The sequence below is a fragment of the Corvus kubaryi genome, unplaced genomic scaffold (genome assembly GCF_017639235.1).
Source record: "Corvus kubaryi isolate FWS band 111438036 unplaced genomic scaffold, C.kubaryi_AGA036_p1.0 37361, whole genome shotgun sequence".
NCBI classification, from domain to species: Eukaryota; Metazoa; Chordata; class Aves; order Passeriformes; family Corvidae; genus Corvus; species Corvus kubaryi.
Window position 1 is genome coordinate 4,318,554 of NW_024581118.1, and position 20,881 is coordinate 4,339,434.

General features: G+C 40.1%; 2 protein-coding genes across 9 annotated transcripts in view; one reads left to right on the forward strand and one right to left on the reverse strand.

Moving 5' to 3' along the window:
- Nucleotides 1-20,881, forward strand: part of RALGPS2 (Ral GEF with PH domain and SH3 binding motif 2) — a 116,471-nt gene that overhangs the window by 55,583 nt on the left and 40,007 nt on the right. The window lies entirely within an intron of this gene.
- ANGPTL1 (angiopoietin like 1) lies at nt 1,222-19,888 on the reverse strand. Its single transcript, XM_042033772.1, has 5 exons — nt 19,478-19,888; nt 12,103-12,958; nt 6,936-7,129; nt 5,211-5,481; nt 1,222-4,237 (listed from the first exon to the last, which is right to left on the reverse strand). The coding sequence occupies exons 2-5, from the start codon at nt 12,926-12,928 to the stop codon at nt 4,050-4,052; spliced, it is 1,479 nt and encodes a 492-aa protein (XP_041889706.1). The 5' UTR covers nt 12,929-12,958; nt 19,478-19,888; the 3' UTR covers nt 1,222-4,049.

The following is a 20,881-nucleotide window of genomic DNA, read 5'->3' on the forward strand; positions in this document are numbered from 1 at the left end:
GTGCACTCCCTCTAAAATTAATTCTTGTGCAGTTTAAAAAAGTGGCAAAAAGAGCAAAATTGCCTTGAACATACAGTCATGATAAATCTGGATCCACTCTGGAGGATTGATAGTTGAGTCCAAGTTTTCTCATTTGATGAAAGCTTTAATCTCTGCTAAGACCTGGATAGATTTGTTATTTCTTCAGTCTCCTTCCCAAGGCATTTTTACTGATGTAAGAGTCATATGGAACAGAAGGAACCTAAATTGCTTGTTTAACTTCCTGCTTTAAGGTTACCAGTGATAGGTTACAATTCCCAAAAGGAGTACTTCTGCTGTAAGGTTCTGTAAGAGAGTAGTGCTGCTCCTGGTTTAAAGCACGTGGATGAGCCTACCTAGAAGCCTGCAGATGGAAATGGTGATCATGGCAAGTGCCAGGAAGGGCTTCCTCAGGAGGACCATTCCCTCTCGTGGAGGAGTGGGGGTTTCTTCACTCTTGGTGGGGAGATCCAGCAGCTGCCATGCTCCCCCCAAATGCTCTTTGGAAGAGTGCAGAGCTTCAGACTTGCCACTGCAATTAAATTAAATTTGCCATTGCAAATCCCCTCTAGAGAAACATTGGCACTGGTTGTGGAGAACCCTCTTTGGAAGGTCATAGGGAAAATGAGCATATAAAGGAATTCCAGCTGCAATTTCAAGGATGACTCTTTTGCCCTTATGCAGCCAAATACCAGATGTGGGTGTAGATTTTTTTTCATGGCCATCATGGCATTGTAAGAGAAAGCTTCAGTGGTGTAGATTTTGCAATAGGAGCAGAGCCACAGAAGTACCGATTGTTGTCTTATTTTCACAGCTCTGTGCACAAGATAATGGTGTCCTTCCACATTTAACTGGGAGGGGGAAATATGTTTCTCAGCTTCTTGCAGCAATGATTGTGATGTGATTCCAGAATTCTAGAAATGCAGGTGGGAGCAGCACATCATCAGTGTGGACTCACCTACTTTAATGTGAGTGTGAAAAGCTGTGCAACACCAAGAAAGGTGTTCAGCACCGGGCCCTTGATGCACAGCGTGGGATATGTCATCAGTGCTGCATGACCCAGGCAACTAAAGCAGCCAACAAATGGGAGCAGTGTATGTGATGTTATATTTCACCTTAGAATAAAACCCCATTCTCCACGGGAGTCCTATTCCAGAGCTCTGATCAGTTTGAGGTTGCACAATGAAACAACTGAGCCGTATCTTGAGAAGTAAGATTTTTATTTAACTAAGCAGTACTACCTTGTGAGATATTTTTCTTATAGCTGTCTTTGAGGAGTTATATCCAGAAACAGAAAAGCTGAAAACAGGTTATTAAGATTCATCTGAGGAATATTCAGCCGCTTCAGTGATAGCGCTTGCAACAGATGTTGGAAATAGATGTGAAAACCGTGTTTCCGTTGTAAGTTGAACTTTCTTGAGGTCTGCCTGGTTAAATTTGGGCTGATGGTGGAGGAATGGTGAAGGCTTTACCCCTCTCAGACAGACTGCTTCTGAATGCCCCGGGCAAGAGGCCTGAGGGATGCTACAGCCTCTTTTGAAAATCTCTCAAAAGAAGAAGTGTGAGAAAACACTGAACTTTTAAAGTCATTCGCCCTGCTTAGAAATTCAGCCCCAAAGCTACAAACTGATAGAGTTACCAGCATTGAAAGTGAATTATTGTACAGAGTACAAACCAACCTGAAAAAGACATGCTATGCTTTCCTTCCTCATAATCTTAAATTGGCAACTTAATTAAGTCTTTCCTTTCAGAGCACAGCATTTATACAGTCCGAGGTTTCTGGGTGGATTTTGTAATAATGTTTAGTCAATGTCATCCTGCAGCTTTAAATTGGGGAAGGCTCACTTTTTAGATGTCTAATATATAAGATTTAATTAAAAGGCTGAGTGCAAGCTAATTTTACTTTGGGGTTTCTGCAAAGTACACCTTTCACTGAGTGCACTGAATAAACAAACACTGTTTTTGCAGCAGGCAAGAGATTCTTGGGGTAAAATACGCTCTCTGCCAAGGAGAGGAAATCTGCTGGTTGAATGAACTAAAAGCTGTCAAAAGTGATCATTAAAGGGATGTTTTGGAAGGCATTTTCCCTTTTTAAGTTTACCTGAACTGCTCTTCTATCCAGCTACCATAGAGAAAAAAGAGCAGACTACAGAGAGTCTGAATTTTAAGCATTTGCAATTAAAAAACCGTTTTGCAGGACACTCAGTCAATGAGGTCTGTATGATATTTGTAACAAACAAATATTCCTTATATGAAGAACAATGTCAGAATTGTAATTGTAAACATTTGTGTCAGTTAAAATTCTTGGAATTTGGGAATGGAATATGCTGGGACTGATTCCCCACCGCTGCCAACCCCAATTAAATATTGGTGGAACTGGTTGGCTTTGATCTCTGACCAAAGATTTAACTACAAGCCTTGCAGCCATAGATAATCAATGAAGCTTTATCTACTCCGGAGAGTATGTTCTGAAAGCAGAATGCTGTTTTTTCTCCTCTGCATTACATACGAGGCTTTGCATAATTGATATTGACTAATTTAACATAACAATAATACTAGATTATTCTTTTAGCTATTATGGTTTCTTATTTTAAATAGGGACAAAGTTCCTTAAAAGCCTGAAGGCACATACGAGGTGCTAAACAAACACATTGGTTACAATTCAGAACAGCGTATTCAGTTTTATGTAATACAAAATTAAATTAGGCAACCTGTGTGCCTGTGAGTGCAGTTATTAAACAATTGTGTGTAACAGGAAGAAAGCTTTCATTCTGAGGTTCTGGTACCTAAAGCGAGTGTTTTGTTCTGTCTGATTTTGGGAGTATCTCACTTTGAATCAGTGTGCGGTGTAGCTTTTGTTAAATGTTGGGAAAGTATTTTCTAATTGATTTCTTAAATTACATATTCATTCCAGTGGAAGTCTGGTATCTAGAAGATAAAATGTAGTATAGGCTGTATCAAAGGTTGTGTAGGTGTGAGGGAAGTGTGTGTGTCATAAGAGCAGCCCAAGTTTGGGATGCCAGGGAGAACACACCCAGAGCTGATTTCTAACCTTTGTTTTACTGTGGGAGTAGAAAGCTGTGGTGGAGGAAAACTTTAATATTCAGAGTCTTCTCTCAATTACTATGTGTGAATGCTTGGTCAGCCCTCATCACTCCTAAGTGGAGCACAGAAGTGTCAAGCCATGATTTTAATATCAGGACTTTTAGTTTTGCCATTTAACTTCAGAGTTTAATTAAGAAGCTTGAATATGGAGATTGAAAGTAAAAATGTACCAAGTAATTTGATTGTCTTAAGTTTATCAGTAATTTCATACAATTAATTTTCTGACGCAAGGAACATTTTGCCTCAATTTTTACAGAAGGTAGGACTTGTAGATCTTAGTAGTGTAGAGAATTCCTTAAGAATTTCTGTATTTTGTGTTTAATTTGCCTCTTCACTTTGAAATAATTATTTGTTGCAAAAATCTTTCTCTGCTGGCAAAGCTAAAATGTCTCCAATTTTTTCTGTAGGTTCTTGGAGTACATATCAAACAGTAATGTGAAGTCAGATTTTTCATTGAAAGTAATACCAACATTTTTAAATAAATCGTTAAATAACTAATCAAATTTCACATTAAAGCAAGACAATGTCATTTCACATATTTACATTTAAGGGTTGAGCTAACCTGAAAAAGCATAAGCTTTTTGAACTGGAAAAGCTTATATCTTGTCAAAGATCTGGAATTTTTTACCAGCTTTGACTGTTTACATAAAGTATGTTGATCTTGAACAAAAGATAAATATGCTTTGCAAGCACAAAACATCTGCTTTTGTGAATGTGTGTTTAAGAAAAAAACACTGTCTGTCACAGTAGAGAAGGGTCCTAAAAATGGAGAGGGGAATATGACAGGGGGAAGAAGACAGGAAAACTGTAGACCTGCTTTTTGCAGGGGCAGATTGTGCAAAATAATGATTAAAAAGTACTGTTTTATTTTTCTTGAACTCAAAACACTGAGAAGTTTTTATGGGAGCGCTGTGGGATTTTCCTCCTCAGTCTATAGGTCTGATCATCATCTGAACTGCTTTCAAGGAGTAGGAACCTCCCCGGTACTCAGCCCAAAATATTCCGTCCTGGTACTTGCTCCGGTAGTGGCCTCCTCGGTACCAGACCCCGTTGAGGTTGGAGTGGGCACACGCGTTGTACCACCAGCCGCCCTTGTGGAAGTGAGCGCAGTTTCCTGGGGAATGGAAGGACAGGGGTGAATTTCAGCTTTAGGCAGGAGAGATGGAGATTATTAAATGTTTTCATATTGGGCCTTATTCTCAGAGGCAGCTTGGAAGTGCTTCGCAGCCTGTTGTGGCCACATCTTGCTGTTCTTCCTAAGCTATAAATTCTCTTTAACAGCAGCCTTTGCTGGAGGGGGGGGTTATTGACATGGTCTTTAATGTGGCAGCTGAAAATGAAGGAGGGAACTCTTCTCAGCCTGCCAGCACTGCTTCTCCATGAGCTAACACCCAAGGAACTCGGGTTATGTGCTGTTTAGAAATACTTGAGTGGAAGCAATGCGAGTTGATACAGCCCCGAGCAGCACGCGGGGCCACGGTTCCACAAAGAGTTGCTTGTAACTTGTGTTTTTACTGTTACAGGCTTGTCTACGAGTTTGCAGGATTTGTCCAGCTTTATGGTTATTGACAGCTGAGGAAAAGCAGTTGAGGTACTGCGCTCCCCAGCCTTTCTTTTACTGCAAGGGATAAACTGGAGGAAATGGAAAAAAAAAGTGAGCAGAGTACACAAACCAAGTGATGTGCCCCTTTCTTAAGTACTGGTGCATAACTAAACCTCTGCACACTCGCAGTTCCTTTCATGCTCCTCAGAGGCTTTAGTTCTTGGTGATTATGTGGCAGCAGCCCTACTCAGAGAGCCCCTGGACAGATATTCTGACTGCAGAGCCACGTGCAAGTGATGAGCTAAACGGAGAATTGCTGCAGTGTGTTGTCAGTGAGGGTAACAGACTTTGAATTTCTGACAGGTGCAGGGGCTCTAAGAGGGCCCTGCCAACGTGGGTTTTATCATCATTGATTTGGAGCCCCTTCCAATAGGGCCATTTTATCAGAATTTGCGTACTTTCTGTTCTGAGCCGTACTTTCTGAGGCGGTGTCACTGATGGGATATCCAGGACGCACTTTTGGCAGCCGTGCTGCTTTCCTTACCTGAATACATGTCCCTGTCCCTGTCCAGCGTGGTGAAGTGCTTCCCATTGTGCCATATCATGGAGTCGCCCGCGTTGCCCTGGTACGTGCCCAGGCGCAGCCGGTAGAATTCGCTCTCGGGCTCCAGGCGGAAGCTGCTGTACTCCGCGTAGACCTTCTTGTTGCTCCAGTCCTCCAGCTCAATCAACAGTCTGTAATTATCCTGATTGGTGAGCATGTAGATATTTTCTAGGCCCAGCCAGTATTCTCCATCAATGTTCCCAAATCCTTTCTGTGCAAAAGAAGATCAGAAGGTGCTGTTAGCTTGGTTTTGTGTGTTTGTTAAAACACTTGGCAGCAGGAGGGTTATAAACCAGTGGAGCTTGGGTCCTGAAAGCCTCTGAACTTCTGAATGACTTCAACCCGGGCATTTAAGTGCTTTATTTTGCTGCAGTGGGACTGCTAAGTTGCATGAGATGCTGCCAGAACCGGTGATGGGGGCAAAACATCTGTGTTCTTGCTGTCCTCCCCTTTTTAGGATAAAGGGAGGGAGAGTAGGGAAACTGACAAAGCTAAGGGGATTTGTAATAATGGGTGAATAATGGAATTTTAGGTTGTATTTCCAGGTTGGAAAAGGTATTTATGGATCACCAGTCTCAATGCTCAAGGCAAGTAACTTCCTGTTGCTTTTGTATTGCAACTAGTGCTGGTTTTTACTGTGAATTTAATGACACAGTTCCTCTGTGTTCTTTACAGGATTTACTAGAAATGAAATATAAAGACATCTTTTCTTTCAAATCACAGACTACCAGCGCAGTAGCTGTGAAGTGGTATTTCCTATCTGCTGTCTCCTTTCCCCAGTAAACCAGCGTTGTTCAGTGTTGCGTTATGTTCAAAATGTTTATGGCTGCTGTTATGGCGCTCCATAACTGCCTTAAAACATTTTATAACATTTAACAACTCCAAAGCCAACTATGCACTGCTCTGAGCAGTAAAGACTTTGCATATTTATTTGATCTGTTTATTTATTGGATAATTGTTTTAGTTGTTACTGATTTAGGGATTCATATTTGAATCACTAAATTCCAAGAATGCAAAAAGCAAAATTCCTCACATTAATTTGTGTCCTATATGATGATGTCGTTGTTGTTGTTATTATTACTACCTCAGCCAAATGATCTTCAAGTTTCCTGTTCAGCATGTAATTACTCCAAAGCAGCAGCATCTTGTCATCCTAGACATTCTGCCTGCTAGTGCATAATATCACAGTAACACACAGCAATGTGTTTCCCTTCACCAGCTGGACATCTTTAGATTTCTACCCTAAATTAACAGGTGGAAATTATTTCCTTTAATTCATTATTAGGACTGTTTTTGAGTCCCCGATCCAGCAAATCTATTAGCGTGTTTAAATAAATAATTCCACTGGCTGAGTTTGCTTATTCATAAGGGAGACAATGAAGCTTTACAAGTACTCACTGTAGTTCTCAGTGCGTTAATAAAAGTCATGTTTTCAGTGAGAACTTTGTAATAAATGACTTCCCAGCCACTGTCTAGAATCACACGTGTCCCAGTTGTGTTGTGCATTATAAACCCAGGCTGCTTCAGACAGGCAGGTTCACCCAAAGTTAACTGGGCATTGAGGGAAACAGGACATTCCCCCTGAAATGTGTTTGCCCCTGGGGATGATCACTCTTTCCAATTCTCTTTCTTTGCCCACTGATTTTTCTGCATTCTAGAATTCACCTTGTAACTGTCCCAGTTCCTGAAAAAGTTGACAGATCCATCTGTCCTCTTCTGGATGACTGCCCATCCTCCAGGGTCCAGGCTGTTCTCACACCAGAGCTGCATGGGCTCGTTGCTGTTTTCGGGTTTGATCATGTAAATCCCGCTGCTGGCATGCCCAGCATCCCTGGCTTGTTGGCAGTCTTTGAATGGACCTTTTGGGAAAGAAATACTGTAAACCTTCAAGATCGGCTGTGCAGTGCCCATTGTCCAGGAATATTTTGTAACAGAAAGTCAGTAATTCAATTAAGGTATAAACCTACCGTGGAAAATACTGCAGAAGCTACTGTCTGAGATTAATTTTATCTGTAAATAAACATGTTAATATCCTCTCTCCATATATTTTGAACAAAAACTTCATTTTGCTAAACAAATAATAGTCTTTGGTTAGCAACACCCAGGTTTTTTTATCTGCTGTGGCAAAGATTTGTACTCTGGATTTTGATACTGAAGAGCATTATGATTTTTTTTTCATTAATTATTTTCGTCTTTTTTAGAAAAGGCAGACATCAATTTACTTCATTTTCTGGTGTACCAATTTGAAACTGGTGGAAGTGAAAACCAAAACAAACTCAGGATACCCAACCAGCCCTCCATATTTGTGAATATAAAAGTAGTTTGAGAGCTGCTGTAAGAAATTTACTGCCAGAGTCTATAGACCTGGAATTTAGTCAAAGAGAATTCTTACGCTGCATTTCTTCTGCCATTGTTCACTTACCCAGGTTGAGGATTAGGCTGTTATCTGTGGATAGGAATCTTTTTAAGTTTCATGTGTCATCCTGGTGTGATGTGTGTAGATGGACACTGATGAAGGAAATAAGCAAGCAATGGAGAAGGATTTTTGAGCTAAAAGGACTCCTGTGTTTGTTTTCAGGGCTGTGGTTGCACAAAATTGCTGTTGTTTGTGACTGCTGCTTGAAAGCTCTGTTTTAGTCCATGTGAACAGTGATTTTACAAATAATACTTAGAGAAGACCATCTGGTCATTCTCTGAGAAGGATGCAGCTTACATGTCTCTGATAACCTTGCCTAGTTTGCCTTTTGTTTTTTGGTAATGTTTTTATTTTCTGCTTTTTAGACAAAAATTTGTTTGTGTGTCATTGCTTCAGTTGGTTTAGAGAAACTGTAATTTACTAATGAAAAGCAAAGTCTGTTCTAATGACTAGCTAGTGGTGGATGCCCTAAATGTATTTGAAAACTCAGTACATCTGAAAATAAATTAGCTACAGCTTTCCTCTCCTTCCACAGGGCTTATTTTCTCAAATCTGCTTGGAAATTCAGAGAGAACTTATCAGTCACAGAAACAGCTCATGTACAAAGCAGCATAGAAGATATTTGTTGGGCTTTTCTTTAATCAAAAGTTGAGGCTGAGGGAAAGGGACCTTCACAGCAGACTAAGCTTGTGTGACAAAAGCAGGCTGATTTTCTTAGATTTTCAGGTGGCAGTTGCCAGTTGGACAAGTATGTAATTAGCAAGAAATCCATAAAGCATTGCATATTAATTAGAGTGCATGAAGCTTGTGTATCTAATGAGGAGCTTCTGGCTGTGACAGGAACGTGCCAGACCCTGAGCCCTTGCTGTAGGTACTGCTGCACTGTCAGGATTGTGATGGCTTTGTCATTCTTCCAGTGCAGGCAGTGGCACCGTAGGAAATAAATCCTGTAGCTTTGGTATACAAGTGCTTTTTTCCCCCCCTCTCTTGTTCACAATTAAAATTTCCATGTGAATTGTGACTCTTGCAGAGTTTGTCCAGGGGTTAGGTAATTTCCTGGGCTAAGCTGGGTCTCCTTCCCATTCCTTGAACTGTCTGAAGTCAATTTGGGTGCTCTATAATTGACAGGGATGTTGTTCCAGAAGTATTTTTGTAAAACAGTTATTGCTTTAGGAAAAGTATAAACAAAGAAGCCTTATCTTTTGTAGTGTTAATTGAGCATTAGGAATAACTTAATCAGATCTGCTGTTATGTGGGTGTTATCCCACGTGATTATCACTGGAGGAGGAATTGAGCACTCGTTTTTCCATGAGAGACCCAAGCAGATGCTTGGGGTCATTTTAAGTAGTTTTTAAGGCAGACAGAATTGCACCAGTCTGTTTATGTAAGACTTGGATCACTTCTGGAGTTCAGCTGGCTGTAAGTTCACAGGATGCAACTTGTCTGCTTTGATGCTCAGCTTTGTCTGTGTGTATATACATAAGTTAATGTTGTGGTAGAGGTAATAGACTTCTGCTCTGAGTGTAAGGAAATATCCCAGAATTTTTGGTATATGGCCTTGAATCCTTTTAGTGAAGTAAATTCTTTGTTATATATAATTGTTTCAAGTTCACGTTCTAAGAACTGATCTTGTTCAGTGGAAATACTGAGGTTTGTGAGACTCAGAGACTCCCCACAGTGCTGATGTGGGTGGAGGTCTGACTGATGAAAAAAGCACGAATTTCTGTTTTAAATCTTACATTTAAGATTTAGTTTATAGTTTGTGATATAGTATAGTGATATAGTTTGTGTAAGAAATAAGTATCTTGTGCACATCTAGTCTTTTGTAACAGTCTGTGTACGCTAAGTCACTGAGAGAGTTATAAGTCAGAAATACTCTGAGAAGATGATCTGTTAAATCTTTCACTTCTAAAATTGTGGCTTAGATGTATGAATCAGTGCAGATCATATTCTGTGCTAAATTAAATGAAGTAGAGAAGGAAAGGGATTAAATATTTTAAGTTAAAAGCTTGATAACTTGATGGCTGAATCCCATTTTGAGATGCCAAACGTTATTGTGAACAGATGATACAGAAGTTGTGCTTGTGTGAGGTTCATAGAGAGGATTTTGGGGGGCATCAGTAGAGGAAAATTCGTCCAAACTAAAATTGGACATATATTAAAAAAAAAGAAGCTATATTGTTAACCAAGAGGTATTAGAAACGGGGGGCAAGGTGTGTTGGATTTTCAAGTACTTCACTAACTTGAAACTACTTTTTGCAAAAACAGCGGCAGTAATTTTGGGGGTCACTGGTTATTATTCCAAATGTTAAGGTAATTGTGGCAACTACAATTCACAGATACGTTAATCTTGCTCAATTTTTAGAGCAATTTTTGTACAAATTAACCACCATATTCAGAAAATAGAACTTCACCCTTTTGTTTGCCATATATTTTGCATTTTACTCTCCACCCACAAGATGAAGATGCACCTTGACCTTTCTGACCCATCTGCTGCATGCCAAGTACTTGTTAGGAGGTCCAGGTATTTCCTCTGACATAAGTCTTTAACAGGCCTATTTCTAATTGGGATTGTCTGGTTTTCATTGATCTTTTTTTGACATATTTATAAATTACAAATAATCTTTGAACTGTAAAGTTCTTTCTTCTATGACATAGTTTTGATTCTGTGCACCATTAAATCTGTTTACCTTAATTTTAAAAATCAGGGGTAGTAACTGGGCACTGTGTTGGAATGTACAAGTTTTGGTTGTGCTGACCAATGCTCTACCAGCTGTAGCAGTTCTCAACCCTGCTTTTCCCAAGCACTGCAAGAAACACTTAAACTTCCAACTCATGAATCCAGTATTAAAGGATGGTGAATAACGTTACAATAAGCTTCCTACGATTTCTTTGTGTTCCCTTCCAGAAATGAATTCCAACTCTGAACTTTTAGGGGTAGAGGGGTTAATGAACACCTGGGTAGATAATTCAGAGGATAATATTTAGTGCTGTTGCCTCGTTTTGTGTGTGCAGCAGGCGTGTGTGGAGAAAAAGATGCATTCAGAACAGAACCTGGCAGCGAGGGTTCGCTGGGAAGCGGGAAGTCATGGCTTTTTTTAGAATTGTACTTGTGCTGCCTGACCAGACATCAACGCAGTGCTTTGATATGAACTGTTTCCTTTCTGTCATGATGTGCCACTGAAATTCACATGACATCTGGCATTTTGCTTGGGCTCATGCCTGAATTTTCTGCAGACCTTGAATAAAAATAGTTGTTCTTTACATCAGCAGCTGATTGGTTGTAATTCTGCAGAACAGTTGCAACTAAAGGTTTGGCTTCATCTTAGGAACCAAGTTGAACTTCTAACTGTGACTAAAAGCAATTTGAAAGAAACAGAAACAGAACTGCCACCTAAATGCAAAACCCCCCACCAAACCCTTTTGCTGTGCTAACAGAAGCCAAGAGCAAGCACTCAAAGGGGTGTCGGAGGAAAACTTGGTTTTCTGAATCCCTGAATTTTTTAAATTGCAGTTCTGTCAAAATTTTAATAAAGTGAGAAACATTATCGAGTTCAGGGCAGTTCAGAGGTTGTTAATTGTCTTGTCACTAATTCTGATTCCTAGTGATGCATGCATTTATCTAATGACCTGAAGAGTGTAGTAGGTGAAGATCGGATGCAGTCTCCTGAATGTGTTTTCATAGTATTTATGGTTTTAGCTTAACTTGCTGTCCCCTACTGGCATCAGGTTACTGGGAATGTAGTTACTGATTTTAAATTTTCAAAGCTGAGTGCCTCCAATTGGATCCAGCCTTGATTCAATTATCCTTTCAAACTTACCACTCTTGAGTATTTCAACTGAGCACTTAGAGGCTCATTGCATTAATGTGTTGGTGGATTTAGATGTTCATTTTAAAGCAGGTCAGAATAGAAGGATGAAAATTCTTCTAGTAGAATTTTCTTCTGGCGAATGTGTACATGTAAGTCTAAAGGACAGAAACTTAAAATTACTTAATTTGTTTATGATGAATTAGTTTGTCTTATTCACCCTTGCCAGCTACTGTAACGTGTAGCTAGCAGGCAGCATCGAAGAAATGGGTAAATATTAGAAAGTTTATGCTAATACTGAATTTTCATGTTTTTGTAACTCAAACCCAGCTGCAGAGAGAACTTCCAATGCTTTGTGACTTGAAGGCGAAAATTGTTCAGATTGAATTTCTGAGTATCAGCCATTTCAACAAATTCATCTGACAGAGATTTAGGCTATTTGGCAAACTAAAGCTTTCCCTGGGAGGTGGAAGGGAGAAAGAAAATCAGGGGCAAGAGCAAGCTGTAACCAAGTACTTTCAGTTCTTCCTTGTGTTTCTATGGTCGGGACAGTGTCCCTCAGAAATGGAGAAATCTCAGGTTAGGTAAATAGTGGCAGGTAACTTACCCTCGTTAATCAGGGCCAGAGGTGGTACTCTGAAAGGACTCTTTGTAGGAGAAGTGGCTGGGTCAGGCGGTGGCCTTACATCTCTGTCCCGGGGGTAGCCCGGGTCTCGCTGTATCTCGTTGCCTCCCAGCAGGACGGGGCTGTAGGGCTGGCTGTTGGGAATGTGCTGTGGCACGACCTGCACCAGGGGCGGGGAGCCGTGGCTGTCCTGGCGTGAGAAGATTCTCAGGCACTGCTCCTCCAGCAGCGAGATAGTCGCGGACTGGTTGTTCACCAGGTCGGTCAGTGCCGCGTATTTCACTTCCAGATCCTTGTATTTCGTTGCCATCTTCAGCATTTCTGTTGTAACATTAAGGACTTTGTTTTCCAGCTGGGAAAGCTCGAGTGAGTTGTCGCGCTTTCGAATTATCTCATGCAGGAGTTGCATGTACAGTTGGGTCACACGAGAGTTCATGTTTCGACTTTCTTTCCTCAGTAACTTGACTTCGTTCACAATGTTTCCGTCCACATCCACTACCAGCTGCAGAATGTCGATCTCCCGCTTCTGCTTGGCCAGCACGTCCTTCAGGTTCTCGATGTCCATCCTGGTGACTTCGTCTTTCCTGTTCCCAGCGCCCGGGCCATTCGTGTTCACGCAGATTGGCCCTGTGATTTTTTGTTCTGGCACCAGGAAGGTGTAACCACATTTCTTCCCTTCCTCTGCCCCATCTGCTGAACGGGGCTGCCTCTGCTGGGGTGTCTTGCTCGGCGTGGATTGTTCCGTGCAGCGCCCGATGGACAACAGCAGGAACAGCAGGACACCCAAAGTCCACTTCAATACCTTCATTTCAAAGCAAGTGTGACGGCTGTCAGGAGCCTGTTGAACAGATAAAAGATGAAGTCATTAAATCAGAGGCGCAGCTAAGGCTCCTGGACTGTTGAACTGCCTAAATGGATGGGTTTGCCATGCTTGCACGTGTGTAGCCAAGCCTTTGGAATCTCTTACTTGGGGTTAGATTCCATTGGATTGGCTGTTTGTTTTGGGCAGCGAACACTAAAATTTAGATACAGGGTTTGGCAGAGAAGTTGTTGCAGTGGGGCAGTTTTCAGAAACAAGGGTGTGCTTAGATTCTGTGTTACACTTCCATTATCAGTTCGACTGCTCAGGTCTGTGCTCACTGCAATTACTGCACGGGGTTACGGAACATAGCATGCTTGCAGAATACCTTCCTGGAAGGGAAGTAGACAGATGAAAGTATTTATATAAATGTTGGATTTTGGATTATATAAGCCTTTCTGGTCCTCTTTTAGCTTTATATATAGATGTATCCTTTGTTAAATAGTATATACGTACTTATTCATATACACACCCATGTTTCATATTTATATATGCACAGTTTTAGTAGACTTGAAAAATGCAGCTTTAAGACTATTTTAGGACATGAGTGTTAGGCAGGAGATTAGATACTGTTTCAAACATTGAAAATTACTTATTCAAGTGACTTGGAATTTGTAAGGAAAGCTTAGAACACTGTTTGCTCTGCATATGTGTTCCTATTTAGTTGCCTCGAGATGAATGTTTGGAATTGTTGTCACACTATTTTTGTATCTTTGAGAACATCTTTATCCAAATAATGCAGAAGTATCAGGTGTGTTATCATTATAAATACCATACTGAAGCATTTCATTCATCTTTTAAAGAAAATTAGGAATTTCTTTTAACTCTAAAGAATTAAACTGGAGTGATAAAGCTCCACAAATGTTCTTGAGAGCTGTTTTTTACCTTTAAATATTTGAGATGATAAAGGTAGCACTTAAATAAGGAAAAAACCCTTCACTTTTTGTGGTTTGTTTGCTTTGTGAAGTAGATCACTCTTCTTATCTCAGCTGTTGATCTGGCTTTCCTTTCCAGACTCCTTCTGCAAACCTCTGGATAGCCTTTGTACAGTGGCCTTTGGGTAATTACAAAGAGAAATACAGTGAGAGCAGGGAAAGTTAATTATCCTGCTGTTCCTGCTAAGTCCAAGTTTAAGTGCGTTTGGCAGTCCTGACACAGTGATCCCAAAGGAGAAGCAGGGCTGTGCTGCTGCCTTTGCACTCACATTACAAATGATAAGGTGACTTTTGGGTCAGGTCACTTTTCCCAGGTCTGTTACTGGCTTTAATATTATTGCAACAGACGGTGTCTGCTCAGCCTCAGGAAACCTGTCAAGTCTTTGTTTTTTGGCTTCACTGAGAGCAGTGGTTACAAGCTTCAAGCCATGATGTACATGCAATCAGGAATTAGAGCTACAAACTCTGCTTAAATGTTTGATAACTTTTTGTTCATCTGATGGTTGTCTTGCAAGCCCTGCTTCTGGGAGGGGAAGAAAACACATTCAACACATACTAAAAATCCTTTCTTACCCTGTATAAATAGAGGGAGCACATAAGTTTGAGGAAGTTTATTTTTAAAAACGTATTTCTCTTTGTTTGTAGCAATAGGTATTTCTGTGTCTACTAGTAAATATTTTTATCAAAACCAAAAGTTAAAAGTTTTGTTAATATTTCTCTGCTGAAACTGTAACTTCTGTTTAAAGGGAAAAAAAAAAAGTTAGGAAGAGGTATCACTTTTCTCCAGAGCTGGTTGTGTGTTTTTCTTTGGTAATTTCAGACATTTAAAATATTAATCACTTGGACACTGCTCAGATTTGGTAGTTGATTAGGTTAAATGTTCACATGAATCATGGGAAGCACATGGAAAACTGGTGTGTGTGTGGTTTCTAACTTGACAAGGATGAGCCAAATTAATAGTCTGAAGTTTAAAACCTCTTTGCATCTCCTAAATTATTTTTCAGTACTTTTGCATTTACTATTTGCAGACTGAGGGAAAGGAACTTCATAGCATATGGCTGAGGATGAAGCCATAGTACAAGTCCAGTATTTTACTGTTTTCAGTGTGTAATGGTACTTCATGGTCCGAGAAAGTGAATAACATTTTAGTTCTTGGTAGCTTTTAAAGACTTTAAAGAGTTACTGAAATAATGAATGGCTGGGGATTTTTCCCCGGAGCAGCACATTTTCTCCCAAAATTCATAGAATTTAAATGAACCTTTCAAAACCAAGCACTTTGCAAGACAATCCACGTTCTAGCCATGTATTCTGCTGCAGTCTTTCTGCATTTCTTTTAATATTGAATGCGTTCATTTTGAACTTTTACCCTCATATTTTAAAGTGTCAAGCTCTGTGTCTATACGTGTGCTGTCAGACCAGGAAATGAATTAAAGGGTCAAATACAGCATAGCTAAATCCAGCTGCTGCATAAGATTATGCCCTAGAATTTGAAGTGATTCAAATGTCTTGTAGTAATCTGAGACATTCAGATAAGCAGGATGAGTTCCTTCTGAGAACCTCCATGGTAGGGAATGTATATGCTTCCATGGAAATGCTGATGTTGAAAAAATTAAGTGTCTTAAAATGTTGCTTGTCAAGTTTGAGCAGCTTAATGCCTAACTTGTTATACAAGAATAGGTTCTGAGCAAGATATTTACCCGGAGTTTTAATCAGCTTAGAAGGAAATGAAAATACTGTTTCAGAAATTTCCTGATGTTCTGGGCAAGCAGCTTAAAAAAATAGGAGCTGTTTATCCAGAGTATCGCAGAATGATAGCCTCATATGCAAGAGCTAAATGACAAATTAAAATTCGAGTTGGGAAATAGTTTTAGGGTTTTTAGATCAGACACATTTTGTCCCAGATTCCCAGGTTTGGATGTTTAGGTGGTGGCATAACTGTTAGGAGATAGCTGAGGCTCAGGGATCAGTTCAGAACCACGGCCTCCAACCCTCCCTGCAGGCTTGGGGTCGCCTGTACTAGGGGAGGTTGCTGGGGTACCTGGTGCAGAGCTTGGGAGTGAAGCAAGGCAGTTTGTGATTACAGATCCCATTGCTTTAAAATACATTATTTAGCTCTTTAGTAGATGTCACGCTTTCTGGATTAGAATAAACGGTCACTTCAGCTGCTTCTGGCGTGTTTCTGTGCCACCCAGTTTTGGGTCTCAGATTTCTGTGGAGGTTTCATTACGTATGTTCTGGCCTGCTGATGTTTTACAACTTCTGCAGAAGAAAATGTGCAATTATTCACAGCAACACAAGCTTCTTCATCAGCTTGTCAGAAACACTCAGAGCTGTGGACAGGGCTTCGATACCATTTTATTTTTAATGCCATTTCTTCTGGTTTCTTTCTTTTTCCAGAGTGATCCCTGTGCAAAGAAAAACCCAACTTGCTTTCAAAATTAGTTTTTGATTTATTACTTTAAAAAGTATTTAAAGGTACAAAGTTCCAATTTAAAAGAGCACCACAAGCCAGGAACTACTATTTTTAACTGCTGTAACACAGACTGTGTTACCCCCCGCCAAAATACTGTAATCACGAATAGAGAGTTGCATGGATCAGGATGTGGGGAAGCTGGTATATATTTGGCATTTTTTAGCTCTCTGCACAACAAACTGTTTGTTCTTTGTTGTACTGCTGTGACTCATGTTCAGCAGGATGTAAAATTTGGAAACCCACAACACAAATTGGAATCTGTTCCTCCAGTGCTGACGAAGGCTCCTTCTCCCTGGGCAGTGTAGGCTGATATGGGTGAATGTAACGAAGCTGTTGCAGGTAAATGTGAATATAGGATTCCCTTTGTATGGAAAATGCAGTATCAGGACTTACCTCTATTCCAAGTATTTATTAAAAGAATATGGTCAAGAGATAAATGCCAGCAGTGCCCTCTTACATGTAACAGGAAGAGAAACAGACTGGGTTCTTTGAGAAAGTAAATTACAATACTGAGACTAAAGATGCTCTGAACATGATACCAGCTAATCAGGGAGCTCTGCTATTGAATGTTAGAGGTACTTCATTTTCTGTTGAGCTTTGCCTGAGCAGCTGAAATCAATAAACCCAGCTGTGTTCCCCTACCTCTGCACAGGCTAAGTGAGGATTTTTGTGGATTTTTTTAGCTTAAAACTGGGTCCATGACATAAGAAGTAATACTAATGTGGGGAAAATACTCTTGCTGTAGGAGAAATGTTCACATGGATTTCAGTATATCTCTATATTGAAGGAAGTTACTTCTCCCTATATAAACAAGTGCTTTTCCAGCAAGTCCCTCTGCCTCTGCTGCAATAACAGGATTACTTTCAATTGTATTGACTGGGATCCGGGAATAATATGTTCTTGGGTTTTGTTCGTCAGATTCGTGATGTACTGAGTCACAGAATTCTGCTTCTCAGAGATTGCCATGAACCTGATTCCTTTTAGGAAAGTCAGTCTAAAAATCTTCGGGGGTTTTGAGCTTGTCATTGAAAGCATGTCCCTTTTAAAAAATGATAAATTCTTAGATGTTCTCCACAGAAGATCTTTGTTAATTTTGTCATAGTAGATATTCTGAAAGCACAGCAAAATTTCATGGCATTTCCAGATTTTTTGGTGAAGTTTTTTTTAGCGTGGGGGTTCCTTTGTTGGCAGCTGCTGTGTGTGTTTGCACTGTTTGAGCAGGCAGGTACAATGCAGTGGTACATTTTGTGTTTGGAAATGTGTGATTTGGGGGCTCCAGAGTTCTTCTTAGAACAGATACTGAAGATATTAAGCATCTAGTTATGCTTGCTGTAGGAAATTGTACTTCATTCATTGGTGTATGAATTTTAAGGACCAAACCAATAGGACACATTACAAAAAACCAAGCCCAATAAAACAATAATTAAGACCTGATAGAGCCATGTAGTTACTGCAAAAGTTTGAAGGTTCAGAATTTCCATTCTTTTTAGTAAGTTCCTTTAAAGCTTCAAATAGTGTATTTTTTTTCACTGTACTTCAGATCATTCTTTTGGCAGCAGCAGCGTCATATTAACATTGCATTATTTGTTTTAAAATAAACATTTCAAAATTTGAGCTCTGAAGTTGGAAGGCAGCAAAGGAGAGAGAGTTAAAACCTTGTATGCAGCCAGTTTATTGCATTAAAATTATTGACTCAGCTGTTTTCATTTGTGGGAGATTTAGGAATTGTTCTAAGCAGCGTAAATCAAACCCTTGGCTGATGATGAATGAATGGAGCCTGGTGTCCGAAGCACATTAAGCGCTTCAAAGGGGGTTGTGGTGGTGTTGTTTAGATGATTCTCCTCCTTCTGTAAATCAGCACAAAGGGATAGTAAGGAAAAGGGCTCAAGAACTTGGAAAGGATCCATCTTTCTTGTTTATCAAGGCTGCTTCAGACTTCTTTCCTCTGGTAGCTACTAAATCTTAATTAAGTTTGCCTTCTGTAACACTTTGTCTCTCCTTTTAGCATCAGCCCCTTCATTCTCTCTCACTGTGTCAGGCATCTCTGAGTTTGTTAATGCAAATGCATCACTTAAATTTATTTGCATTGTTCTGGATTATTTGCTGTGTTTTAATTTCCAAGTCAGCATGAAGAAAGTTTTCCTATGTATTAGCAAGTATTTTTTGGTTTTCATCTGTACTTTTGTCTTCTGTTTGTAAACAACTTTCTTGTTTTAATAATTGACTTGCAGCAGCATTCTTCTCCCTTCCTTCCCCTAATGAACTGTAACAAACCCCTCAATTTTCCACTTAATGTAGTGTTGCTTTGTACACTGCATTTCATGTTTATCAAATGGATCTGTATTTAGAAACAAACTGCAGTTCATCTGAAGTACAATTAACTTCCCAGAAATTGCTGAAGGAAGGGAGTAGTGCCTGTTGCAGCAATGTCTTTGGCTTTTCAGCTGCACAATTGATTGTGCTACAAACTTGATTATGTTCTGAATCAGTGTATGACTATGGTTTCTTGGTTGGCTCTAGGACTCAGGCAACTTCTACTCCTCAGAAGTACCAGAAATAAGAACGTACTTGATATGCAATGATTGCTACTTACAGATGTGCATTGATTTGCCTGGGACTTTTCACAGTGGTTTTATTGAGGTATCCATTTTCTAGTTCTAGTAATGCTAGGTCTATGCTCTGGTGTTGGGTGAAATCCAGCTTCCCTGAAATCGATAGGATTTTTGGCTTTTGCCTTCTGGTGGGATCAGAATTTCACGTGAGTATGTTCACAGTACCCAAATGACAAGCTTAGCAAAGAATCTGGTGGTGATAATTTTCTGTAACTGTAGATAACAATACAGCTAAACAACTGAAACTTGTTCATCCCTACAACTGGAACAAGTTAGTCTGTGCTCTTATGCAGTGCCTTTTTTAATTCTTTCCAAAGTCTACCAAATGCCACAAAAATGAGCCTTAATGTTAGTTGTCAAATTTTTCTCAGGCTGAGAGGGATTTGTTTCTTCAAAATTGTATGTTGAGGGAGACGTATGTAGCATTCAGAAATAGCTCAAAATTAAACTTGTAAGTAAGAATAACTTTAAAACTTACCAAGAAATAAAGTCTTCCAGCTGGTTTGCTTCTGTGGCAGATGGAAAATCCAGAGGCCAAGTTGCTTTTGCTTCCTATATTACCCGATGGTGTGGAGTGTTAATCTGCAGCTGGAGCTGAAAACTGCTTTTGTCTTTCTCTGTTAGATCCAAGCTGTATTGAGGAGTTGGGTTTCTCCATACGATAACCAAGCTAACTAATCAGTTAAAAAAAGAAAAAGAAGTAATGCTCCAGTATGCGTTATTCCAGGAGAGAGAGAGAAGTGTTTTTTGAAACTGCAGTGTTTAATTCTCACATGCAGAAGTGCTCTAACCAGCTACAGCTGACCCAGATTCCATATACATCACTTTTGGACCGTGTTTTTTTAAACAAACACACACTCGGCTCAGCCGTTCAGCCCACCTATGATGTCACCGCGAGCACTGGGAGAGCAGGAGAAACTCCTCCTTCGGATTTCCTATCCATACCCTCCAGAAAGGGAGGGGGTAGGGAGGCTGAGAAGTTAGGAACAAGGAAAGATTGTTTGCCAGTAGAAGGGAGGTACCGTATGGCAACGGACTGTGCAAGAGTTCAGCAGGCAATTGCAAATCAAACATTTTTACTACGCTGCCTAAAGATGCCTTTCAAGTTATTACAGTACTGGGCTTCATTGAGAAGAAAGATTCTTTCAGGCTGATAAAACTCGATTTGTGTTGCTGGGAATAAAAGGGGCAGCCTGGCTGGATACAACAGGAAAAATGAACCATTTGTAGTCTAGAAGAATGTTCAGCAGAATGTCGCATTCAATTCTTGACGTTCACTTAATAAGAAACAGTTCCAGTTGTTCAAGGCATGAATTCTCCAACACACGTGGAAAAAGTTAAAACTCTGTGTGTGATGGTTTTGGGTAGGTATCAGAATATTTGGTAACATCTGACTGGTGTTAGAAGTAGCAAAAGCCACAGAGATTACGCTCTACAAGAAGTACGGGATCTGGCTTTGGTTCTGTCCGTACTCAGCCAGCACTCGAGTGCATTCACTTTATTGCCATTGATCTTTCTGCTTTCTTCACAAAGGCAGTGCCATTACATTTGAAAGAGAATTGCCCTTGTATGCTTTCAAGATTATTTTAGATTTCACAGAAATGCATCCAGCAGGTTTGGAGAACTGCTCTTTACAGAAGACTTGTTGATTTCGCTAAAAGAAAAGATCAGTGCAAGTCATTCAGAGGTAATTCTACAAATACAGTGGTTTATAAAATCCTGCATAATAGTGCAGGTGCCTGTTACAGGGAATTTCCTTAAATACAGTTAATAAGTATGATTTACGTCCTTCTGTGGAAGACTGAGCAGGTTTGGGTTTTTTAAGGCTTGTTTGGACATGGGTTAGTAAATTCAGGTTCAGGACAGCCTATGCACTCTAGGT